Source organism: Cheilinus undulatus, linkage group 11 (genome assembly GCF_018320785.1).
Source record: "Cheilinus undulatus linkage group 11, ASM1832078v1, whole genome shotgun sequence".
NCBI classification, from domain to species: Eukaryota; Metazoa; Chordata; class Actinopteri; order Labriformes; family Labridae; genus Cheilinus; species Cheilinus undulatus.
In genome coordinates, this window is record NC_054875.1 from 48,465,313 (window position 1) to 48,493,141 (window position 27,829).

At 39.4% G+C, this 27,829-nt stretch overlaps 1 protein-coding gene across 4 annotated transcripts in view; it reads right to left on the bottom strand.

The window, feature by feature from the left end:
- kcnd1 (potassium voltage-gated channel, Shal-related subfamily, member 1) overlaps window positions 1–27,829 on the bottom strand; it is a 147,397-nt gene continuing 119,568 nt past the window's right edge. For all 4 annotated transcript variants that reach the window (XM_041799554.1, XM_041799551.1, XM_041799552.1 and 1 more), the window contains 5 exons: window positions 15,435–15,597; window positions 14,896–14,979; window positions 9,500–9,595; window positions 8,972–9,222; window positions 1–5,576 (listed from right to left, as the gene is read on the bottom strand). In XM_041799554.1, the coding sequence (XP_041655488.1) occupies window positions 5,369–5,576; window positions 8,972–9,222; window positions 9,500–9,595; window positions 14,896–14,979; window positions 15,435–15,597 (802 nt within the window). In that variant the 3' untranslated portion in view covers window positions 1–5,368. The remainder of the gene's footprint in view (window positions 5,577–8,971; window positions 9,223–9,499; window positions 9,596–14,895; window positions 14,980–15,434; window positions 15,598–27,829) is intronic.

Below are 27,829 nucleotides of genomic sequence, written 5' to 3' on the forward strand. Positions count from 1 at the left end.
TTAAGCACTGTATATATGTATCTTTAATCCTTTTCTGCCTTTTTTATGCACAGAGCTGTTTTTCTCTGTTTCATAGATTTCTATTCTATTACTGCCCTTGTTATGTGTATAATGGAAAAGCTGAAACTTGAATTTCCTTCAAGATCAATAAAGTATCTATCTAGCTGTATATCTACCTATCTGTCCATCTATTTATCTATCTATCTATCTAGCTATCTTATCTATTTATCAATCTTAATTCAGCCTCCTTGGGAATCAATTTATCACTGTAATAAGGACCAAAAGGGAGTCAAAAGTAGCAATGAAAGGCCAAAATTGACATAGAACAGTTTGTATGGAAGGCAAAACATGCTGTAAATCTTAGATCTTTACAAATTATGTAAATTACAAGAATGCATTGTAATAGGGACCAAAAAGGGCCATGAAAGTGTGTATAGAAGGCCAAACAGGACATAAAACCGTTTATATGGAAGTCCAAACAGGCTTTAAATTTTATAATCTTCAGATCTGATGTTATTAATAACATATCATTGCAATGGGGAGCAAAAGTGGCATTAAAATGGGTATGGAAGGCCATACTGAACCTAAATCTGATTGTATGGAAAGCCAAATAGGACACAGAATAAACCACTTTGTGAACTGATGAAAATAAAAGGATGTCATTGCAAAATGGACTATAAAGAACATTAAAATTTTTCTATGGAAGGCCAAACTATCTTGGGAACCGATGGAAATAAGTGGATATAATTGTAGTGGGGACCAAAAAAGACAGAAAGTGGGTATGGAAGCTCACACAGAAAATGTACCTGGTTGTATGTTAGGCCAAACAGGACATACATTTTATTAATCTCTGATGCAAACAGGAGGACAATGCTGCAATACTCCTTGATCAGAATTTAATTTTTTATGTATAAGTTTGCTCTTGCTACAATCAAAATTTAATTTTTTTATGTATAAGTTTGCTCTTGCTACAATTTGATTGACATGAAGCCAAAATGGTCCCTATTACTGTATATAATAATATATGTTACACAGGGCTATAAAATCTTAAAATGTGGACTAGTAAACACAATGGACTTTCTGGCTAGTATAAATTGGTATGCTTTAGAAGTAGCAATAGAGCCATATTCAGAAGCATTGGGTCACAGTTAAACCTTAAGAAACATGCAGGTGTGCACGGACAAAATGACTCACTGATGTCCAATAATACCTGGTTGATGTGAAATCATTGACATAAGATATGATAAGACATTTTCTCAAAACGCTTTTATTTGATATACTTTAATTTTTTCAATTTTTATTTTCCTTAGCAACAAATTCTTTACTCCTCCAGATAACACATGCATTTATTTTGAAAGAAAAGAATACTTCTGGTAGATCAAATATGGTGGTAAAGCTTGCTGCTAGAGTTCATGTCAAGGGTTAATAGATGAAAACTGGGAGTCACAGGAGCGGAACAAAGTGAAACTGTTAAAATATTAAGACATATGAACATATTTAAGAAATAAAACAGTGTCAATAAATAAGATAAATATCTCATCCAGTGAACAGACAGCGTGTTTAGTCTCTTCTCTCAATCGTCTCATAACGGCAGGAGAAAACAGATAAAATACCTATAACGGTATCCATGCATATTTGTGACTGCTCATCATACAAACACACGCACACATTCATACCAACACGCAAACACCCGCCCGTTCACACGCACGCTCACACTCATTGCATTCCGGCGAGGAACATGCCTGAATGATTTGATATACTCTGTTTAAATTCTCTGTAATCTAACGTACACGTCTCAGTGGTGCAAACACTCGTCTTAAAACGTTTCGGGTCAGGTTAGGTGGGGTGGGGTGGGGTGGGGTGGGAGGAGGAGGGGGAGGATGAGGAAAACAAACCGATGCCTGACAGGAGAGAATAAAAAACAAAGAGTCATCATGCAAAAGAACAGTTGATGAGACTTTTTTCCCCGCTGTGTTGTGTTTTTTTTTCTATCTTTTTTCTCTCTGATATGGTTCGGATAAATTCCTATGATCAGTAGTGCTACTTCTACTGTACGAGGCTCATGCACGGAGGAACGCCTGACAGACTTTCATCGCTATCTTTTTTTTTCTTTTTTCTTTTTTTTCAGTTTGAGGATTTGATTGGAAGATGCAGGTGAAAGTTTATGATACAAAATATGTTACAGTATGTAAGTCTTCTCTTCTGTCTGTGTGTCACTCACTCACACTCACTTCTGATTGGTCGAGGAAACGCTTCGCCAAAAGAACTCACAGCTGAAGGTCCAAACAGCTGATGGCGTGCACTTTTGAAAAGGTTGTGTTGTTTTTATTGTATTGTTTCACAGAGGCTAAATGATAAGCAATGATCTCAAGCATGATCTGGGGTCCGATCTCTCTCACGCTGTAAACAAGATAATATGATGGTAAACGGGCCCAAAAGGGACATTAAGTGTGTGTTGAAGGCCAAAGAGAGCATGTAACTCTATGGGAGGCCAAACTAGACAAACATTTAACAATCTTGGGATGTAAATAAAATATCATTGTAATTGGGACCAAAAGGACATAAAGCTACTTGTATGGAAAGCCAAACCTAACATGTAACTGTTCATACGAAAGGATAAATTCTAGAGAATTGATGAAAATGTGAAGATTTCATTGTAATAGGGACCAAAAAAGACATAAAAGGGAATATGGAAGGCCAAACAGGCTATAAATTTCACAATCTTCGTAACAAATAGGAAATAAATTTAACCATCTTGGGAACTGATGAAACTAGGAGGATGTAATTGTACTAGGGACCATAAGGAACATTAAAATGTCTGTACGGAAGGTCAAAATATCTTGGGAACTAATGAAAATAAGAGGATATAATTGTAATAGGGACCAAAAGGGGCATAAAGTTGGCATGGAAGGCCAAACAGAACATGTAACCATTTGTATGGAAGGCCAAACATGACATAAATTCAATAAGCTCTGGGGCCGATGTAGATAAGAGGGTATAGTTGTTTTAAAATTTGTGATCAGACATTGATTATTTGATGTCAAAGACTGCTCTTCGTGGAAACTGACTGACTTCAAGATGAAACGTACAATTTTAAAAGTACCTAATACTCCATAAGACTATATACAAGTTGAAAGGGGTTTGAATTTTTGGCTGAAAAATTAAACTTGTCTATTTGGACAACTAAACAAAATTGACTTTCCTGCTAGTAAAAATAGAAAAAGCTTTTGAAGATCCCATAAAGTCAAATTCAGAAGCATTGGCTTATTGTTAAACCTTAGGAAATATGCAGAAGTGCATGGACAAAATGACTCACTATGATCAGCTGTTGATATGACTGCATTTACACTTTTCAGGGTTTCATGAAAAAACTTTTGTACGTGATGTGTAATGTGTAAGTCATTGAAAGCACTGGAGTTAGGACTTTGCAAAATATCTATGGGAGATTTGAACAGAGGATTTTACTTCCGGAATCAGAGTCGCCAAAAAAGTGGCACTGCTGAGCTCTATTGGCGCATAAATCTTTGCCAAAATTTAAAAAACACCTGATATGTGGTCAACCTTACTGTTTAGACTTTTTGTCACGAGTCTGATTCAGACAGGTGCAATCGGAATAATTCAACTAAAATACACAGATCATCCTTCTACATTTTCCCCTTTAAATTTTAAGTTTTATGGGCTTGGCTTGCTGTCAGAACAAATCCAGAGCTTTGCAATAGCTGCGAAGTTAAAAAAAAAATCCTTGCTTTACGTGGAAGTGCACAGATGTTAACAGCAATAACTAAACTCCAGATAACAGAGAAAAAAACTGAAACTTGAAGCTTGTCCAGTGCAGGAAATGCTGATGGGAAAACTGATCAGAAAAGTTTTGTGCTCGTGCTTGTAGCTAAAGGTATAAGAGGTTTGCTCAACGTTTCATGTTCCTCTTTTTCACCCAGAGTGCACGCCATCAGGGCACGTGTGAATCTCCTGAGCTCTCGGCGTTGCATTTCCCCTCCATGTTTAAACCTATTGCAGAATACTCGCAGTGTTCTCTCTCTCACTGAAAAGTTCACATAACAAATGAATTTCTTAGTTGCTTTACATTATGTTCCCTGCAATAATTACTGTAGCTTTATAACACACATTATTATTGATAGTATTAATATTCTCTTCATTTGTTGATGCTATTTTCCTGCTTGTTGTAATGTTGCATATTTTGAAAAGTAAAAGGCTTTCGTTCCCAGTCTGGGCGTCAGCGTCGCACTGAGGAACACTTCTGAGCTACAGACCAGACCAATCAATGTCAGACCTGATTAATCCAGTCCAGAATCCCTCAGTTTCCTCTCCAGAGATTTGTTGGGAAAGTCCAGCTTGGTTTAGCTCTTTAACATCAGCTCAGTGTTGTCGTGTGAACAGTATTCAGGCTCAGCATAGATCAGTCTACCCCGGTTTGGTTCGTGTGTTAGATTTCAGCAGCATCTCCATCATCGATCCATTTTGTCAAGTTTGTCGGCTGGAGTCTGAAGGAGAAATCTCAGGATTTATAAAGCAGCTTACTCAGCCAAAACAGAGCAAAAGGAGAGAGCATTCTACTTTTGCCAAACTCTGCTTGACTTCGACCATGCCTTGACTATGAGCTTCAAATTTAAACAAAAAAGGCTCCAATACTGAACTGAGCATTTTCATGTCAGTCAGGATTGGAGATTCAGTCTCTTGCTGTGAAGAAAAAAAAAGGAACCAATCTCTATGTGTCATTTCAGAGCCAGATTAGCCAGGTTTTCATCACCTATTTCCAACAAAAAACAAACAAAATGAACAAAGCTGCTGAGGGTTGTTTGGTTTCCAGTCGCAGAAGACTTAGATGTTAAACCAGCTGAGTCTAGACGATCCTGAACGCTCCACAGTCCCTTAGATTCATCAACAAGACCACTCAAGTTCATGCCTACAAAAATAAAGACAAGTTTCCTCTCCAGAACCGATCCAACTGACCCACCAAATGAGGCGGTCTGAAGTCTTTCTTTGGGGGGTCTTAGCGTCTTTCTTTGAACCCTCCCAGGGTTTGTGCAATCAGATCCAAACCAGTGTGGGGGAGGCTGTGCAATGGGGGTCAGAAAAGCATGAGAAGGTCTTCAGAATCAAGGTCTGGTTCAGTTTGTTGATTTTTCATCCACTTTGGTTCGTTCCACGCCATCCCAAAGATGATAAGAGGAAGTGAAAGCATCCGTTAGTCCTGGAGGTATCTGTCCGCGTGGTCTCTGTCCCTGCAATCTCAGCTAGCAGTGCCCTGGGTTCTGGATCAGAGGTTCAAAGGATCATGGGAAAGGTTGGCTGGTAGGGCGGAGGGACAGGCGTGGAAAGGGGAGGAAGCGGCGGGTGAGGTCAGCCGTTATAAGGAGGAGATTTTGACGGTTTCATGGGTGTAGGCGGTGGCTCGGGTGTTGCGCAGGATGCCAGGGATGGGGGCCGGCGATGGGGGGAGGCTCTCGTCAGGAGTGTTGGCAGGTGGCGTAGGAATGCTGATGATGGCGGCGGTGAAATCTTGTTCGCCGCAGTTCAGCTTCAGGTCGCCTGCCTGGGCGTTCAGGCTGGATCGACTGAGGAGAGAGAAGACACGAAACAAACTCAGCAGGTTTTATTATTAATGAAGGAGAGGAGCAGAGAAACCAAGAAAGAGACAGAGGGAAGAAGAGAAGAAGAGAGTAAACAGGAACTTCCTCTCCCATTACTATATTCACTCATTAAAGGATGTTTTTATTTGACTGAAAAGTAACGTAACTTTAGGGAGTGTTGTTGGGAAGCTGGGTGTGTTTAATAGCATCAAGACCCTGGTAAAGCGATCATACTGGGCTCCTCGTTCATTTATTTTCTGTCATTGTACGGTTCGCTCCGAAGATGTGTTAGTTGAACATAACCGCAGTGTTACTCAACCCTGCTCAACCAAAGAGTTGTTGTAATATACGTGTTGAAAATTCAATTGCAAGAGCCACAGTCTAAGTGGTGAAAAAAAGGGGTTAAAGTGGCAATAAATTAAGTTTAAGCCGACAAAAAAGGTCTAAAAGCAGCAAAAAATGTGGGAAAATGGATGAACAGTGATAAAAATGGGGATAATAAGTGGCAGAGATGGGTGAGATGTGACAAAAAAACTAAGTTACAGGTGGCAAAAATTGTCAAAAAGTGGCAAAAATGGGTGGAAATGGGGAAAAAGCAGCAAAGAGTGGCAAAAACGTGGCAAAAAAGTGTGGGAAAATGGGTAAAAAGTGAAAAAACTGGGACATTAAGTGGCAGAAATGGGTCACAAATGACAAAAAACTAAGTTACAAGTGGCAAAAATGGTCAAAAAGTGGCAAAAATGGGTGGAAATGGGGAAAAAGCAGCAAAGAGTGGCAAAAACGTGGCAAAAAATGTGGGAAAATTGGTAAAAAGTGAAAAAACTGGGACATTAAGTGGCAGAAATGGGTCACAAATGACAAAAAACTAAGTTACAAGTGGCAAAAATGGTCAAAAAGTGGCAAAAGCGTGGCAAAACATAAGTGGAAAGTGACTTAAATGAGCAAAAATCAGCAAGAAAGCAGTAATAAAGTGAGTGGAAAGTGACTTAAATGGGCAAAAAGCACCAAAAATGTGGGAAGATGGGTAAATAGCAGCAAAGAGTAGTAAAAATTGGCAAAAAAAGTGGCAAAAATTGGTGAAAATTGACAGAAATGGGGACAATAAGGGGCAGAAATGGGTCAGAAGTGCCAAAAAAAAGTTAAGTTACAGGTGGCAAAAATTGTCACAAGGTGGCAAAAACGCAGCAAAAAATGAGTGGAAAGTGACTTACATGGGCTAAAAGTACCAAAAATGTGGGAAAATGGACAAAAAGCAGCAAAGATTGGCAAAGAAATTGTAAATAAGAAAGGGGGGAAAAATTTAAATAGCAGAAAGCAGAAAAAAGAGGCAAAAACTGGATAAAAAGGGCAAAAAATGGATAAAAATGGAAAAAAGAAGCAGCAACAATGGGCTAAAAAACACCAAAAAATGATTAAAAGTGGCAAAAAATGCAAATAATGGCAATGGAAATATAAAGACAAAAAATAAAGGTTGACAAAGCCTTGTGTATAGGTGTGGGAAACAAACTGATCAATGTGACATGTGCTGGATAATTTCTGAGGTTTTCTGGGGAATAATATTTTGAATTAACATATAATAGAGCCACAAATCATCTCAAAAGAGCCACGCGTTGAGTATCACTGCGTTACCACATTTAACAATCGCGACAGTACTAAAACATGCGAGACATATAAAAGTCCATCCATCCTTGATTAGCCTTTTCTGCTGTTTTCTTCCGTAATTTTCCCTCTGTAGACTCCTGCTGAATATTTCCGGGTTGACGCGCCAGCATAGTCTTAAAAAAGGAGTTGACTGATAGAGTATCTACTGCAAAGACAGGAAAAGCTGTGCCATTTATGATTGAAATGCATTGAAAGCAGCCCTGTTTGGAAGGCAAACAGGTGATTATTTACAGTAGGTCCAGCTGCAGAAGGAAAAAATGAGCAGCAACAAGCATCATTTCAGAATCATCCACGTACCTCTGTCACTGTGGCTGGTGGAGTAAATAAATCTACCAGTCACAAAGATTTTTTATCAGCCACTCTATTTTAACAGACAGCAATATCAAATGACATATCATGGAATATTCCAGGCTCATAGTATTCAGGTTATAGACCATTCAATAAGAGAGTTGGTGCATAAATGACCTAAACTGTCGCTCATTTTAGATCTGGTTTTCCCAACTAATTTGTCCTGTATTCGGCCATGCAAAATTTCCTGCATTATGAGTGTCAGACTCGCTGGTATTTAATATTTTGAGCACAATTTCTGCAGTTTCTTGCCAAAATTCAGGCTTTCGTTAACCATCTTGGATTTTTGATAAGCCAGACATCGGTTCAAACAAACTGTTAGCAGATGCACCCATTCCAGCTGAGAACTGCCTTTTCTCAGCCTTAGAAAATCTTCGGGAGGGGTTCATGGTCGTTCCAAAAGTCGAGACTGAAATCTAAAGGACAGGGCTTCTGCTGTCAGGGCCCCTTGACTTTGGAACGACCTGCCCGAGGAGATAAGGCTAGCAGATTCAGTAACATCTTTTAAATCATTCTTTAGAACTCACTATTACAGAACTGCTTTTATGTGACACTTCCTTGAACTTATTTAATCACTCTTTAACTCATTTTGCTGTTCTTACTCCTTTTATCCTTATCTTGCACTGAGCTAGCCGAGCCTTTAACACAAAATTTTGGCCCCATTTTGTCACAAACATGCTTTTAATTGGAACTGAGATGTACTTTCAATTAAAAAAACCTTGTGGGGTAAGAGACAGAGTACTGATGTGCTGTCCAAGGACAATCCTGTGCTACTACACTGCTCTTTAATGTGAGCTACTGTAGCTAGCTTCTGTTTGAGTGCCAGTTTCCTTTCCTCCCCCTTCGTCTTTCTTTAATCCACTTTTAAAAAAGGCAAACTGATACTATAGTAGAGCGTTTTGGGAGCCAAACAACCAGCTCTACTAAGCTGAGCCACATGATCTGGATCTCTTAATAGAGAAGGACTTCCCATCACGAGAGAGACTGGATGGACATCAGAGGAAGGAACAACAGGATTAGCTGCTATAAATCTAACGTCTTTAACGGATTAACGGTGAACAGGGTTATATATTTGATTAACTGTGCCAACCTGGTAATAAGTTAAAAAAGAGCATGATGTTAAAGTTTGACATGTCTTAATGTGGCCGTCTTTGCTTTTATGGCATCAGAATTTAATGCAATTAAATTTGGTGTGCCTCAGGGCTCTATGATCGCCTCCCTGCTTTTCTACATTAAAAATGTCTACATATATTCTGAGTATTTTATTCTAACAGTATTCTGCCTATAAATACATCTAGCAGTGTTTTTTACACATTTATCTGTCAATAGTTTGTGTTTTTCGTGTTGGTCAGAAAATATAAACTGCTTACGTTTGTGGCGGTATACAGGTGGTTTTAACGTGCAGGGTGTCCAGCTCCTGGACGCTGCCCCGGCTGACGGACACAGTGGAGTTAGCCAGTCTCATGGCGGCTCTTCTTCTGGCCCGGCGAGGGCAGCAGCCTGTGGAGTTATTCTGCGCCCCCTGCTGGCTGGACAGGGAGGTGCTGCGGCTGGTCCTGAAGCCCACGGACTCAGTCATACACAGCTCGCTGTAGTTCATCTCAGTGGTGAACTCGTGATTCTGTGAGGAGAAGGGAGGTCAGAGAGGGCGAAGGAGGATGAACAGAGCCTCGTCCTGCACGTCAGTCCACATTATTCACTCAGAAACGTCATAATATCAATAAATCAATACAGAGAGGTACATTTAGACAAACATGGAGGTATATTAAGCTTGTGACGTGTTTAATAAGGTATATTTATCATCTGCTAGAGTCTAAAAATGTTACATTAGATATAAATATAAACTTCAGACATCTGTATGTGAGATGACGTGGTGTTAAGCTGTTTTTAATCCTCACCGTCGTCTTCTCCAGACAGTGCAGCAGGTGGTGATGCTGATGCTCAAACGCCGATCTGTTCTTCACACACAGAGCCGTGCTGTCGCTGTCCCGGTCCTAAACATGCAACCAAAGCACACATGCAAAAAAAAAACATTTATCTATTAATTTATTTACTGTAGGGGACGGCGCGCAGTACTGAACACGGACATGTAAATGTGCCAGACTGTAGCCACGGGCTAATTTCCATCTGTAGTCCCTGCAGATCAGTGGTAAACATTTAAAAGTGTTCATTAAGCATGTGCATGATTATATTTCAAATCAGAAAACACACAGAGAACAAACAAAGAAATATACAAAAATCCACATGTAAAAATACAGTAGGAGACCACATGACTGCTTAAGTCTGACCAGTTACAAACTGACCACTGCAGTAAAGTGCTGCTGTATTACACACATCATGAATGTGCTGATGAATATTGCATATTTGCCCTTGCTTGTTTTTTTAAGGGCTGATATGATTGCACAAAGTCCTATTGCACAAAATTTGCATATACTGACGTGTTTGCACAGGGATAGCATGCGTAAGTGTATATACTGTGTGTATGTAATAATGCACAGAAGTTGCATTCATAGTTAAGGAAATCATTACTAAAAAACACAGTCGTTCTCAATATTTCTCATAGAGCCCCTCCTAGGAAAGCAGAGCCCCCATGACCCACCTAGAAAAATTAAAAATCAACTGTATTTGTTTAAATGGACAAATTCCCAACTTAAAAGGACTACATGCACTGCGATACAAGGGCCACTCTTAAAAACTAATAGAAAGAGGATTGGTTTATTTCAAACCTTTCTTTTTTTTTTTTTTTCTCAATTTTCATGTTTATAAAAAGGCATACTTTTTTCAAGAAAAAATCATGAAATATTTAACTTTGAATATCATACATTTAGGCAAATCTAAACCTAGAATTTTTGATATCTCAAAATTTAAAAAAAGCTGATTGCAAAGAAGAAAACCAGAAAAGATGAAGTTGTTTTTTTACAGCTGAGAGTCTAATCAGCTGAAACTTCTTACTAGGACTGATCAATAAGGAAGTTACTGCTGATTTTAGCACAGAAGAATCACATTTACATTTTTGTCTTGACTCTGGAGGTATTTCTGTAAACTGGGGCTATCCTACCACTGTTTTCAGTCTGGTTTTTGTTAAATTTCTGACCTTAAAAACTTAAAATCTGGATAATTCCAAGTTATAATGTTGAAATTTCTCACTTTTTAAACTCAGAAATTCTGAGTTTGTTGTCTTGTAAATTAAATTCTTTTAAATTTCTAATATATATATATTTTAATTCATGGATCTTCTTTATTATTAATAAAAAAAAAACATGCACTAAGGCTTCAGTAATTGTTATTTTTGTAATCGGGTAGTCTATCGACAAATTAAAGAGAAAAACAAATCAGTTTTGCCTCAATCAAGAGTGATGGCTCTACACTAATAAGAAAGAAAGATGTGTCTCTTGGATGAAGTACATCTTGTTTATTAAAAATAGAATTTATTACACATGACACAGGTTTTCTAATAAATTCTTGTCTAAAAATTTATATTTCGGCCCTAATGACATCAAAAAATAAATAAGTTATTCATACAAATATTGCCATAACTGTATTTGGAGATTGTCTGCATAGAAAGTTTGAGTGCTAACACTTTTTTTTCTAATATGCACTTTATTTTTATGCTTCATAAAGTTATTTTCATTTTGTAAAGGGCACTTACTTCATAAAAATCATTTTAACGTCTGGGTTGGGAACCACTGATTTAAGGGACCTTTCTATGGAAGCCCATTGACGCTAATTAGAAAAGAAAAAAGAAAACTGGGTCCTTATTAAAAAAAAGAAAAAAAAACCTCAAAATTATGAGAAAGCAAGCCATAGTTACAAGGTAAAAAGTCAAAATTATGAGATTAAAAAAATTGAACTTGTATCTCTGAATTTGGACATAATTCATAATTATGACTCTCAATCTTATTATTTTGACTTTTAATCCCATAATTTAAATCTCAGTTTTTATTTATTAATCATAATGATCACGACGGCAGACTAAAAATTCTACAGTCAAGTCACCTCTAGTCCCAATGGCAATTGTTCTCTCCTGGTCTTTTATGCTATCCACTGTCCTGTCTTTTCCAAGTTAAAGCAAAAAAGGGAACCCAAAATCAACAACTCTGAAAAATGGGGCGGTCTTGAGTGGATGCATGAACGCAGGTTTGCGCATGTACAGTGGAGACATCCTTATCTTACTGAAGAAATCAAGGTGTAATCTGAGAGCAGATTTTTGAACATTTACCCTGTTCTTTGAGATTGAAGTTCTACATTTGCAGGATTATTTTCTAAACCATGCAAAACTAAAACCACCAGCAGGCCATTGGCATCTGCATGAGGTAAATAATTGGCAGACAGTGAAAGTACAGTGGTGGAATAAGATATCTTAAAGCAGAGAGGAACATGCAGCTCAACTATCTTTGACCTTGTAGCTCCAAAAACAATGCAGCCCAGTCCTGCAGCCGATTATAGTGCTGGTTATTATAAACAGCCCTGGTAAGTTATTTATCATAAATGGTGCATTCAGGGGCTGTATCTCTTCATAACTGTAAATTTTGTATGAGTTCAATACAACAGAACTAAACGATGAATATCTTTTACTCTGTAATAAATCCTTCTACATTTAGACATGACTAAAGCTTCCACTTCTTTGATTTATTTTCAGACAGCTTAAATGAAGGCCGGTCGACATAAAATAATCTTTAAGTTTTTAATCTGATCCCCATCATCGCTCCGTTTTCCTCACCAGTTAATCACTCCTCGCTTTCTTCTTCCCTTTCTCTTTCACCTTTTTCTCCCTCGCTGTTTCACAAAGCTCCTCCGTCCTCTTTCTCTTCATTCTTTCACTGCTCACCTCATTTTCTCCGTCCCTTAATTTCCCCTCCTCCTTTTCTTCACAGCCATTATGCGCTCTTTAAATCCAGCAGTCATCCCTCTTTCTCGCTCAGCGCTGAAGAAGGATTAGGCCTCAACAATATCTGAGTGTGTGTTCAGCCACCTGAAGTTTAAAGCCATTTTCTGATAAAACACTGAAACCCAGCCAGCGTTTCATCCTCCGGATGAATAAAAACACAAAGACAGAGAGTCGTGATGGGAATGAAGTTCCTCAGAGTTCACATGCACGTTATCGTCCAGGTTATTTTCAGGTCTATTTCCTGGAGAGGAAGGAGAACAACCCCTGCAGAAGATTGGCCGTTTAAATCTATAAAAGAAACGCTAAATTTGAATCACCATTAATTGCAGAACCTCTGAGGTTAATTGTGATTAATCTCCCAATTTTTGAATTTCACATTATTGCATCCAAATCATTTCATTTGGATTTTTATACCATCTTGAACTACGAGTAACTGACTTCCTGTTTGGAAACAGGTCAGGTCAGGTGTGGGAGCAGCTCTCCATAGCATCATCCTTGGACCTGGACTGCTCCGGCCTCCATATGGCCACCGTTCAGGTCTACACCAGGCCCATGTCCCATGACTCCAAGTATCTAGAGTCCTCCCAAAGAGAAGTAACGTTCCAGGTGCCAACTCAAACTGACTGCTGCAGTCTGAGCCAAAACAGTCGAGAAGTGGTCATACAAAGGCTCGTCTAAAACGGCTGCAGCATCAGGACCACTCCCTCGACGCGGGTCTTTCTGTCTATGTTTGATGCAGTTTAAGGGTGTGGGGCTGCAGACCCCCATCCTGAGAAGAAGAAGGGATGCCAACCCCCTTTCAGCTGCGTTAGCAACTGTCATAACCAAGAATATGGACCTGCCTTTATTTTGAAAGAAAAAAGGAACTTTTTGGCAGATCGAAAGTTCTGACATTATCTTAACAACACAAAAGGAACTTGTTTTGTATTGGCAAGGTTAAGATGACGGCTGACTTATCCATTGAGCTGTCTGTGAGATTTTTAAAGCTAAATGAGAGATTAAGGAGCAGTGGTGTACTGAATTTACATCACAGAGGCTGCAGGGAGACAATGAAGAAAAACAGTGTATGAAAATTTGTGAACAATTTCAGAAAAATGTCCCTCAATGTAAAATTATGAGACTTTGAATCTCCCTCCATCTACAGTCCATAATATCATCAAAAGATTTAGAGAGTCTGGAGAAACCTCTGTGAGCAAGGGACAAGGCTGAAGGAGCCCTCAGGGGCCACTTTATTAAAAACAGGCATGATTCTGTAGTGAAATCACTGCATGGGCTCAGGAATATTCCAGAAATCATCGTCTGTCAACACAGTTGGCCGTGCCATCCACCAATGACAGTTAAAGCTGATCATGGAGAGAAGAAGCCATATGTGAACAGGATCCAGAAAGACCGCCATCTTCTCTGGACCAAAGCTCATTTAACATGGACTGAGGAAACATGAAAAAACTGTTCTGTGGTCAGAGGAATCCACAGACGCCGTGTCCTGTGGACTGAAGAGGAGAGGGAGCATCCCGCTTGTTCTCCTGGCTCAGTTCTAAAGCCTGCATCTCTGATGGTATGGGGTTGCATTAGTGCCTATGGCGTGGGCAGCTCTAACATCTGGAGAGGAACTATCAATGCTGGCCCTGTCCCTCCTTTTTTGAGATGTGTTGCTGCCATAAAATTCAAATTGAGCTAACACATTCATGAAATGGTAAAATGTCCCAGTTTAACTTCTGATATGTTGTTTCTGTTCTATTGTGAATCAAATATAGATTTATGAGGTTTTCCAATGACTGCTTTCTGTTTTTATTTACATCTTACACAGTGTCCCAACTTTTTTGGAATTAGGGTTGTACTATGAGATGGGGAAATTACATGGATAAATTATTTCCAAAGCAAACATTATGTAGTATTAAATAAAACTTGAACCTAGAGACTGAGACCTTGAACTTGTCAGAAAATGCTTACTGAGGGATTAACTGACTATCAGGAATATTTGATCACTGACCTCTTTATAACAAAACTGCTTTAACAAGTGGAGCTGCCTTCTTTGAATTATGGGAAGCATACAAGCCAAACCGACAGTTTCTTTCTGAGAATTAGAGGAGGTCAGAGTCAGATTTTAGAAAAGCTGGCAGACTTAAAATTTGTCAGCTTCTTCATGGCCTTCCACTGGTGTTTATTTCCTTATTTTCTCACCACCAAAAAGAGTTAATCCTCGCTGTAGTGACACAGTTTCATCAGCTTGAGTTAAAATACAGAGTTAAACTGGACAGGTTTTAGTGTTCTGTTTCTCTGAGTGTTCTTCCCTCTCTGTTTTCTCCTCCTCGTCTTCTTTCTCTCCATCACTGAGAGAGTAAACTGGACTGTAACCGCCTGCCTGATGGTGAGAGGATATTGACTGTCAGTGTGTGTTAGTCTCACCCCGACTGTTTGGTCTTCTTTGTACTGGAGGAAGGCGTTGGCTGTTCCTTTCTTCGCCATGCGGATCCGAGCCAAACGCACTTTCTATTGGACAGAAAGAGACGGGAAACAGCATCGTCAGCACATTACAGTCACAGACACGTGCACACTCTCACTGTGGATCATTCAGGTTAAATTAAAGCATCTCAGACTTCAGCAGCAGTCTCCTTTTAACCTCTAAAGTCTCCTGTTCTACATTTTTTCTATAAGTTATATCATTACTTTACATTAAGGTGCAAGCAGCCGTAATATTGTCTTATTCAACTGTCCAGTTTATAAATTAAGCCAACACAGGGCTCTCAATCAAAACAGTAACAAAGATAACACTGACAGCCCCATCTTTAGGCTCCGGTTTTTCTTCTTGGCTCAAAAGTTTTTAAAGATAAAAGACTGTAACACTCAGGACTAAGAGTACAGCCAGAGAACTTTTTCCTAACAATGATAACTCCACTGGCTGTTCCTTTGGGTCCTTTAGTTGCATTAAATGATAGGAATCAAACCTGCTGTGCTCTCATCTTGTCTGCTCTCTGGTTCTGGTGGTAGATCCGGCTGAAGTTGGACACGATGACGGGCACAGGCAGAGCTATCACCAGCACACCGCTGAGCGAGCAGATCGAACCGAAGATCTTCCCTGCGATGGTGTTAGGAACCATGTCACCGTACCTGCAGGAGGAGAACGACACAGTCACATCATCAGCAAACATGGAGACCAACACTTATTTACACATCAGAACATTCGTGCTACAACACCTCTAGTAGAAAAAAATGTCAAACATGAAGACCAAAACATCTTTACATGTCTGTTTATGCTTCACGTTCTCAGGAAGGAAGAACACAGTCACATCATCAGCATACACACTGAACTAAAGTTCTTGAAGCATCCTATTTATACAAACGGGATATAAAATGCCTCCAACGTGTTCTGCGTCCAAAGTCTCAGCGAAATCACTCATCTATTTCAACAGAGGTCTCCTGAGTCCAAACCACAGTGGTTGCCATATTGAAAATGCTGTCTCCAACTAACTTTAGTTAATATGTATAGCACATGTTTGCTTTTTATGCTGATGATTACCAAAGTACTGCGTAGTAATAAAAACATGGGAAAAATAAAAACACTATGAAAACGTTTTTGACTACCCTAAAATAAAAACAACCTAAGGGATGCACAATAATACCAGCATGTTATCAGTGTCCACAAAAATGAGCTAAAAATGTTAATGATCAGTGGATATTGGTCTATACTGGCTGTAAATACCGGTGTATATGGGTGGGAAATTTGGGCCTCTACGAGTTGTAAATATCTGCCTACATTGGTCTAAATTAGCTGTAAACATAAGCCTATATGGGCTGTAATTATCAGCTAACAGAGACCTAAATCAGCTGTCAACATCAACCTAAATTGCCTGTAAAAAAATCAGCCTATATGGGCTGTAATTATCAGCCTATGTTGGCCTGAATGGGCTGCTAATACTGACATAAGTGGGGTTTAAATATCAGCCTCTATAAGTTATCAAAATCAGCCTGTATGGGCTGTGATCGACCCTCAAAGATCACAAGATCACACTTATTCTTTTTTAAAGTGAATGGGGAGTCAGCGGAGGCAGGTCAGGGTGGGAGTAATATGCTGGTATTTTTGAGTACCTGTTCAAAGACAATCAGTGACATTTTGGACTTAATGTTAAGGTGCTTAGAAGGTGTGGTTGGGTCTGATTTAAAGGTCTACTACAGTAGTTCAAATGCACACAGCTAACCCGTCATGATTATGGACTATCTAGTGAAGCATTTCAGAAGGTAAGGGATGTTATCTGAGTGTCTTTATACGACGTGCTGCTGATGAATGCCGTACAAAAAGCAGAAACAAAAAGTCATCCCTCCTGCCACGGTAAAGTGTCCATCTATGGGGAGCACTGAATATGTTATCTGTAATATCTCGTATAAAACTCCAGGGATAAGACGGCCTAGACCACAAAACAGCAGACAAAGAAATGCTGATCTTTGGTGTACAAGATATTAGAGGCTCCCTGCTGTAACACACACTCACAAGTTGCCCGTTTGCTGGCTCTGGCGGCCTTCACCTTTCATCATACAGAGCCATAAATCAAAGGTGGAGAGACGAGGAAGAGGAGGAGGAGGAGATTAGAGAGTGGGCAGGAGGCCAGCAGGTTTGTGTGAGAGCAGAAAACACTTTACAGCTGCTCTGATCCACATTTTACTGAAACACAAAACAGCGGACAGAAAGCGGCCAACTTCCTGTACGTTCCGCCTGAGATGCTTCATTTATGTCCCTTATATTTTTATTTCATGTTTCATGAGAGCCAAAAACACGAGCAGCTCTCAGCACTCGTTAGTTTTAATGCTGACAACAAAAGCTGCTCAGTTTGGAGTTTTATGTCCCCAAAACTCTCCGTCAATGCTTGATATAAAGTGGATATTAAAACTGATGTTCCTTTACTCACAAAGGGGGTTCTATAAACATGGGACAGGTTATTCTTTCCACACATTTCAGGTTTTAATCACCTAAAAGAAACAAAACGCTTGAAACAGCCTCGTTGGCGTTTGCACAAAACTTCCTCAAGTTTTTGAGGTGAGAACATTTTTCAGCTCAAATTGACCCAAACGTTTTCCCGTCAGTCCCCCTCATGAATAAGTGAAGTCAGAGGTTCTGATGTGAGGAAATATTTAGGAAAATTCCTCTTCAGAGGAAAGGAGCAGGAATGTTTTATCCTGATACTGTCATGTGACAGGCGATCAACTCTGACCTCTTGACCCGACACGCCTGAAAGTGGCAAAAATAGGTGAAAAGGGGCAAAGTAGGCATAAAATGGCAAAAAATGGATGAGAAGTGAAAAAATGGGGAGAAAAAGTGGCAAAAAAGGGCAGAAAGTGGCAAAAACTGGTGAGAAATGACAAAAAAAAATGAGTTACACATGGCAAAAATGCTCAAAAAGCAGCAAAAATGTGGCAAAAATAAGTGAAAATTGACTAAAATGGACAAAAAGCACCAAAGAGAGGCAAAAATCTGAATTAAAAGTGGCATTCAATGGAAAAAGGCAGCTTAAATGGGAAAAAGAAGCAAAAAAATGACAATAAAGGGGTAAAAAAATTGCAAATAGCAAAAAGGATTAAAGTGGCAAAAAAGGGCAAAATGTGACAAAAACAAGTGGCAAAAATGGGCTTGTAGCTCTAAAAACTGATCAAAAGTGGAAAAAAATTGTAAAAAAGGTGCAAAAAAAATTGCAAATAAGGTTGATGGAAATATACAGACAAAAAAATTAAAGTTGGTATATTAAGCCAACTGTATGAGTGTAGGAAACAAACTCAATAATGTGACTTACAAGGGATAATTTCTAGGGGTGCACCGATTGAATTTTCGGGCCGATCACCAATCACCGATCTTTAAAAAGCCTGACCTGCCGATTCCGATTTTGGTCGATACCGATTTTTTTTATAACTGACAGCATACACCTTCAATGTTCCAACCTTATCTTATTGAATAACATTAAACAATACCCATGAAACAATACAAACTTGATGTTTTAACTGCACATGAGGTAGTTCTCTCAAATATAAATGAAAAGTTTAAAGCATTTCTGTCCAAACTACTAAATAATATCAGTTCCTTTAGTCTTTCATTTTTCACATTTTAGTAGGTAGAGGCATATGAAACCGATCTTATCCACCGATCTTATTTTACAAGGATCGGCCGATCACCGATCTCCCAAAATTAAGGAAATCGAGGCCGATACCGATTTTGGCTGATCAATCGGTGCACCCCTAATAATTTCTGAGGTCAGAAGGTTTTCCGGAGGAATAATATTTTAAATTAAGACATAAAAGAGCCATACGTTGAGTATCACTGGTTTACAGGCTTGCAGTCAATTCCACTAAACCCCGCCTTTTTCTCCTTACATGATGCTGATTGGTCTGGTCATTCTCTGAACAGGAACAAGCCAATCAGCTTGAAGCTGTGGAGATGGATCTGCCTCATGACAGACATGGAATCAAACATTGTATTTTTTTTAAGATTTGTTTCTGGGCACTTTCGTGCCTTTATTGGATAGAGGAGGACAGTGGATAGACTCGGAAACAGGGGAGAGGCACGCGGCAATTTCGAACCCGGGCTGCCGACGTACACGGTGTGAGCCTTAACCACTCGACTACCAGCGTGCCTGAAAAACTGTATTTTTACAGCAAATACAATTTTAATGTGGACAGAATTTTTATGACAATGCTTTAGTCTTGAACCTGTTCTTTCATGCTCTGATTGCTTTCATAGGTCACTCCATTTAAAGAAAAAAACAAAAACAGGCTGCGGAGCTTTCATCATAACATGCAAAATCATACTCTGAATGACATGACTGATTTATTCAAAGTCAGAACTCTTAAAAAGGCCCAGTGGATCCTGGATGAACCCAAAACATCCACTGTTCAAGGAGTTTTTCCTTCATGCAGTACAAACAGACTAAAGGACTCTTGTCTCCATGCCCTTAGCCTTTTAAATAGCTCATTGAACCTCTCTGTGACATTTGTTCTGCTATTGTTCTTCTCTCAGATGATTTTATATTCTGTTCCTTCTATCCCAATGTTTTTGAGAATGGTTCCTGTGGTACTGATAGCTGTGAAGCAATTTGCCCCTCAGAGGGGCAATAAAGATATCCTAGATCCTTGGCTATCCACCGACTAAGAGTGTTATTTAGGAGACTACTCATGAATGTTTAGTATTTATTACTGGTGCGTTTACTAGCTAAATAAATAATAAATGACATTTGTTTACCAGCGTAGTTGGAGACATAGGCTCTGATGTGATCACCTAAGGATAGTCCGTCATTGTTGTGCTTTGGCCTTCTTTACAATACTTAGAAGTGAACAGCAAAGCCAAAGACTTGTTTTAATAGATAAACTGCTTTAGACACCATACTGGCAGGACTGAACTGGTCTAAATGCTCTGTACTGATGAGTAATATCTCCATGACAGAGCTAGTTTAGTATATTTTACTCTTTGACAAATGTTGGTGCCAAAAACTGAGGCCTGACTAACGGCGAGGAGTTTGTAGAGGAACAAAAGTAGTAAAATGTGATTGCAGTGTCTGTGTGAGGATTCAGTTCCAGGTTCAGTGCAGATTTATTCGCTGCTCTTTGGCTGCAGTCTGACATCTCCTTCGATTGTTCTGAGCGCCAACAATCACAGACGACTTCTGCCCCGCTCGGCCTTCTCTGTTATCTCCATCGATCCGCTCCCGCCTGCCAATATGGCCGCCTGCTGAGGACGCTGCAGGTCCATTTGAACTGACCAGAGAGCTGTCATGGCGCTGACCAGGTCTGAGCTCACAGATGCATCCACAGTCAAATATACAACCTACAGGCGTTTAAGATAGAAAATCAAAACTGAATTTAAAGCCAAAGTTATGTTTTAAAGCAGTTGTTCTCAGCTGGTCTGAAGGACTCAGCAGCATGTCCTAATGAGAAATTACCACCACAAATATAAACAATGTTCAACCACAGAAATTTATGTCGTGAAAAACTTTGCAGACTGGACAAAAAAATGGTAAAAAAACATGAATGAAGAGAGAAAGGATGAAACTAACATGTTTAAAAAAGTGCATCATCGTTATCCTAGCAAACAAACCCACTGGAAACAGAGGCACTACTGTTTGACAGCATCAAGTTCTTGCAGTTCATAAAAATATGAGCTCATTTTAAATTTCATGGCAGCAACACATCTCAAAAAAGTTAGGACAGGGCAACAAAAGCCTGGAAAAGTAAGTGGTACTAATATAAAACAACTGGAAGAGCATTTTGCAACTAATTAGGTTAACTGAAAACAGATCAGTAACATGACTGGGTATAAAAGGAGCATTTTAGAGAGGCAGAGTCTCTCAGAATGAAAGATGAGCAGATGTTCCTAAAACTGTTGTGTGGTCAGAGGAATCCACAGATGCCGAGTCCTGTGGACTAAAGAGGAGAGGGAGCATCCAGCTTGTTCTCCTGGCTCAGTTCTAAAGCCTGCATCTCTAGCTGGGTTTCCATTACACTTGCAAATGCGCAAAATTGAAATAGCGCAATAAAAAACTGATAATGGAAACACCAGAATTTCAAAAAAACCCTAAAATATCACTAAAAAGTTTTTAAGCTTTCATGAGGAGGTTTTTCAGGCGTTTCGATATAGAAATATATCACAAAAGTGTAATGGAAACACTTTTTCCGCATTTACAAGTCACGGGATACGACGTACGGTGTCACATGACCAGTCACTCAGAGACAACATGGCGCGGTTGGTGTGGACAGAAGAAGAGACAGACTTTTTTAACATCATACTTCTACCTTTATACATGGCTTTTGCCAGACATACGGACTTTACCTCTGAACTATCATCTGTTGCCTTCGTCTTTTGTTCAAAATTATCAAGGCAACCGCTGTAGATGTAACCAAAACCGTACCAACACACAACAGGTTTTGAGCGTCAAGCTTCCCTGCAGCGGATTCACGTGAGATGAGATTTTACAAGAACTACAAGGCCTATGCCCAAAACTCCCTTCAATGGAAATGCGTTCAAAGCACAATTGTACTTAATCGAAATTTAAGAAATATCGATTTTATTTTGTGGAAAATTGTAATGGAAACCCAGCTAATGATGGTATGGGGTTGCATTAGTGCCTATGGCGTGGGCAGCTCTTACATCTGGAAAGGAGCTATCAATGCTGGAAAGTAGAGACAGCTTTTAGAGCAACATATGCTCCCATCCAGACAACGTCTCTGTCAGAAGGCCTTGACTATTTCAGCAAGACCATGCTAAACCACATACCACATCCATCACAACAGCATGGCTTCACGGGAGAAGAGTCCGGGTCCTGAACTGGCCTGCCTGCAGTCCCGACCTTTCACCAACAGATAACATTTGGAGCATCAGAAAAGGAGAAATCCAGCAAAGAAGACCCAGCTAGAATCCTACATCAGAGAAGAATGGGACAGCATTCCTCTCCTCACTTCCCAGACGTTTACAGACTGTTGTTGAAAGAAGAGGGGATGCTACACAGTGGTAAACATGGCCCTGTCCCAACTTTTTTGAGCTGCCATCAAATTCAGAATGAGTTAATATTTTTCATGAAATAGTAAAACATCTCAGTTTAACATCTGATATGTTGTTTCTGTTCTATTGTGAGTCAAATATGTTTTATGAGATCTGACAATCATTGATGTCTGTTCTTATTTACATTTTACACAGTGTCCCAACTTTTTTGGAATTGGGGTTGTACATTCATTGTAAGGGGATTAGACTGAAAACATTCAGCCGTCATTAAACAAAGTCAGTCATGCATAGAAAACAATAAGATACTAATATCATTCAGTTAGTAATTTTAGGATTATGTTTACACCTTAAAAAAAATGGGAAAAATTTCAGATTGAAGTCCCAGAAACATTCTTTTTCATATCAACTAACTGAATATTAAAATAGAATGTTAGATTGGATATAAGAAACTCAGGCGTAGTTTAGACTGGATTTGACAGATTTTCAACACAAAAGGATGTTTTTTTGTAAATCAGAGTAAAGAAATAGAGCAAATAATGTTTAGAAACACATATAACAGTCTGAAATGTAAATCTACAGGCTCTTCATAATAAAACACGTGTTCTCACTGCTACACGGTGACCTTTCAAAGTAAAATGAGTGAATCAGACTCAGATAGGAGCTCCAACACTCAGCCGGGTCGAGCTTTTGTCTCTGAAGGACTCAGGCGTAATCCTCTGCAGCAGTGACACGAGCACCAAGCCGCTCTTCATTACCTGGAGATCTGATTCACTCCACACAATGAAATCATTTGCATATTTGAATATAAAGAGTCCAACTCCACGGTGAGAAATACACCATTCACAGCATGTAGAGACATACTCTTTGAATTTAATCACAGAGAAATTTAACACCATTCAGAGATGCAGAGTCAGCTTTAACTCCAGGAGAAAGATTTAAGATTTTATGAGTCTTCCTGGAGCACTTTTCTGTAAGAGTACAGAACCTGGAATAAAGATAAAACTGCACACAGTCTGATCGTTAATTCTCTGTTAGCAGAAGATTCATCGTAAAATACGATTGGGAGAAGATCTGAGTCAGAACGGCCAGCTACAAGAGACGATTTTTAGATCTCAAATGATGTTAAAAAGGAAGCAGACTAAAGAATATTCAAGATCAAATGAGAAACAAAGACAGTCTGAAAGGTTTACAAAGCCATTCCTAAGGCTTTAGGACTCCTGCCAACCCCGCTGAGAGCCATTACCCACAGATGGGGAAAACTTCAACCAGTGGTGAACCTTTTAAAGAGTGGTCGGCCTTCCAAAATGACTCCAAGAGCGCATGCATACTCATCCAGGAGGTCCCAAAAGAACCCAGAACAACATCTACAGACCTGCAGGCCTCACTGACTCAGTTAAGGTCAGAGGTCATGATTCAACAATAAGAAAGAGACTGGGCGACAACGGCATCATGGGAGAGCTCCAAGGCCAAAACCACTGCTGAGCAAAAAGAGCACAAAGGCCCGTCTCACATTTGACTAAAAAACATCCTGATGATTCCAAAGACTTCTGGGAAAATATTCCGTGAACTGACCAGACTAATGTTTTGGAAGGTGTACGTCCCGTTCCACAGCATTTCATCAAAGGACATCAGACCAACAGTCTGACATGGTGGTGACAGCGTGATGGTCTGGACCAGGATCTGGACCACGTGCTGTAATTGATGGAATCTTGAATTCTGCTCTCTACGAGAAAAGCCTGAAGAAGAATGTCCGGTCATCAGTTCATGACCTCAAGCTCATACACACTTAGGTTCTGGAGCAGGACAATGACCCCAAACACACCACCTCTGAATGGACACAAGTCCACCTCTGAATGGACAAAAATCTAAATGAAGGTTCTGGAGTAGTTTAGGCAAAGTCTGGACTTAGATCCATCTGACATGCTGTGGCATGACCTTAAACATGCTGGAAAACCCTACAGAGTGGCTGAATTATAACAATTCTACAAAGAAGAGTGGGACAACATTCCTCCACAGTGATGTGAAAAACTCCGTTCCAGCTATTTTGAATGGCTTCTTCCTCTTAATAAATAAAATCATCATGTATTTTGTAATTACTTGGGTGATCTGTGTCTATCAATAAAATTAGTTTGATGAACTGAAACATGTAAGTGTGACAAATATGCAAAAAAAAAAAAAAAAAGAAGAAATCAGGAAGGGGAAAATACTTTTTCACTGCACCGTAGCTCACTATCATGTTGATTTTCTGCTCCTGACAAACAGACAGATGCTCACAGAGCAGCTCAGAGCCGTGTGAGTACAGCTCAGGATGTAAATGTAGATAAAAATGTAAATGAATGGAGCTGTGATGGGCAGACAGCCGAGCAGAGTAGAACATCTGCCAGCTGCTAACTACAGCTGGAACATCAGCCTCATTAGTGCTCCGTTTATGAACCTCCTGCTTCAAAGACTGTAAAGTTCCTCAGTGATTCTAGTGGAAACAACGGCACATGCATTTCTGCAGCGTTCACCAGGTTATAACACCTGATGATCAGCATGATCCGCTGTACAGGGAGGGAAATATCAGGACAGAGCCTCTAAAGTCCGGATTCACCATCTCTCAGTCCATCTCCATGGATCTTACTTATTTTACATCCTTATATCTTTTTCTTACTATACAACCTTCTGTGAAATAAAGTCTAATAAATAGACCTTATGACAAGTGCACAGTGATGCCATATTTTGTGGGTGGTGCCTCACTGGTGGTAGCTTACGGTATTTCCTATTGCAGAGTCCTGGAGCATGTGGACACCTTCTCCAATGATTTAAACAGTCTTTCAGCAGAAGACATGTGGTCCTACAGTAACAAGCTCACTGAGATTTCCAGAGCTGGACTCACTGTCAGCTCAGTGGATCAACCATCCAGGGCAACAGTCTTCATAAAGCTTGTGAAGAACCCTGCAACTACATTTAGGAAAAACTAAAGGCATACAAATCTCTGTACACATACAGCTCAAGACTTTGCAGGGCTACAATGAATGACTGATTAAATCATTAATGATCAACAATTAAAAGTCTTGGCAAGAAATTTATTTACTGATTTGTTGTGTTCCCATACTTACCAATACTTACAGCTGATGCAGTCCAACATTTCAGCTAATATTTGCAGATGTTTACAGTCAATATTGGCTAATACTAACAATGGATGTTGGTACATAATTGAAAAGATGTAGGCCAATATTCCTTTCCTTGTAGGCCTTTTTTCTACCGATATTAGCCCATAGTTATATCTGATTAAGCCAATGTTTGCTGATAACTACATCTTAGATTAGCCAAAATTTAACAGCCAATGAGGCTAATATTTCAGCTGCAATTTACTAATATTTACAGCCAAAAAAAGCCAATTTATGTCAACCATAATGGCTGATATTTACAGAAAGTATTGGCTGGCACTTACTGCTGATATTGGCTATTTACAGCTGATTAAGCCTATATTTTAGCCAATATTGTTTTCTAATTAAAGCTGATTTTAGTTGAAATTTAACAGCCCATGAGGCTAATATTTCCGCTGCTATTTTCCAGTAGTTACTGATAAAATTAGCCAATTTATGTCAACCACAATGGCTAATATTTTAAGCTGATATTGCTCAATATTTTACAGACCATGCAGGCCAATATTTCAGCTGAAATTGTCCAATATTTACAGCAACTATACAGGCAATTTTTTAGCCACTGTTGGTTTCAACTTACAGCTGATACATGCTAATAATTTAGCTGATAAAGGCTGATATCTACAGTGATTCAGGGCAGTATATCAGCCAATAAAGGCCAATATTTTAGCCAACATGGATTGATATTTACAGCAGATATTGACCAATATTTGGTCCAATATTTGCAGCTGATGTTGGCCTGTATTTACAGCTGATAAATCAGTAGAAAATATCAGCAGAGATGTTTGTATTTGTTGATTAGGGCTGGGTATTGCTAAGAACCTCACGATTCAATTCGATTTCAATTCTTTAGGTTGCGATTCAATTTGATATCGATTTGAGATTGATTTAAATGCTTTGATGTTGATTCAGTAAGAAGTAGAAATACACAAATGGCCTGTTGGCAATTTTTAATAATTATTTTCCTGCCCATGTGAACATATGTGGAAGGTCACCTCACATTTTTTAGCAATAAAACATCTGAAAGTAATTGCACAACAATAACTTATTTGTGCATAAGGAGTACAAAAGTAAAAACATGCCAGTTCTGTATAAACACTGAAAAAGTAAAGTGCATGTAAACTTTGATAATATTTCTTTCCTCTTGGAAATTGTGATAAACCTCAAATAACACTGGCCAGCAGGTGAATTGATTCAGAGGATTTGCTGTATTGATATTGAATTGAGAAGGGAAATACTGCAATCCATAGATTAATCGATATATTTACCCACCCCTGTTGTTGATACCACTATCATGTTGATATTATTGTACATCCCCAAAAGTTCTTCTTTCAGTACCAGCTAGGGGTGCTGGATTCATGAATAAAATAATGTGCAACAACAAACCCCCACTGCTGACACATTATTTGCCAACGGGCCAAGGTCTGTTAAAAGAGCTGACACTGATGTAAAACTGAGTCATCGGAGCATCCCTAAAAACCATCCAACTTGGAAAAAAACAAATAAAGTGCAAAGAGGAGAGCTAGAGGAAACAAAAAGTGTGCACATTGCAAGAAGCAGGGCTTTATGCAATCAAGTAAAAACAACAAAAAAAGATAATTCTGTTTAAGCCCAACTTCATGTAGCTTTTACTGCACAAACTCACATTCCTGCAGCTATAAAGCAGCCTGCTCAGTGTGTGTGTGTGTGTTTACTGTCAGAGAGCAGCAGTAAATCTGCAGCAGCTCTGAGTCTACAGCCCACATTACACGTAATGCACCTTTAATGGACCATAAATTAGCTTTGATGCTGCTGCTGGGCTGTGTGTGTCTGTGTATGTGAGTGTTCATTTATCAGAGTTGTGTAGGAATGCAGTTTGGTGCAATTTGGCCCCACTGTAGGTCTGTGAGTGTAACCGCACTGTGTTGAAACACAAACTGTGGTGTTACGCAGCAAACCCAACCATAACGTTACGTCACATTCTGTTATGAATGATACCTGCAGGGTTGAACACTATCAGAACAGTAGTCTGCTGCCAAAGTTACATCGTACTGAAAGCAGGCCACGGCGGCACTCTGTGGAAATGAGATGGACACCATTCTCCCCATTAGGAGTTGTGGTCCTCTTTGGTCAACATTGAAAGAACCATTATAAGGTAACCAGACATGCAAGAAAATCTTCAGCCCAACTTTAGCCAAATCTTTCACACCAGTCACGTATAAATGTTGCAAGTAAAGTCAGAGTGAGATGATAGAAGCAAACAGCAAGAAACAATTAGACAATTTCCCTGAACTGAGCAGGAGGGTTGATGTTTATATCCTGCAACAAGTGGGATATATTTCACATCCACCTGGCGGACACCTCATGTTTGGGAAGAACAGAGCCTTTCAAAATAAAACTTGTTCTTTCCATCACATTCATTATGGGCCAATCAGAGCAACAAAACATGACATAGCAGGTGTGCATTGCTGCTTAGGAGTAAACTACATAAGATCGACAGTGAGATGTTGTCATGTCAGTCCAGGATTCTTTACTTTCAGTTGGTCAATTCAAGTCTTGCTAAAGCCGGTCAGTTGAAGAGCAAAAACATCTTTTCCACCAAGAAAATCTTTGCTCTTCCTTAACTCATTGAGTGCCATTGACGTATATATATGTCAAAGTGTTTTCGGTGGCTGGCACAAGGGGGCGCTCTCACGCTCCCTGTGAGTAATTTTGGGACTTGTGGGATACGTAGTTGGAA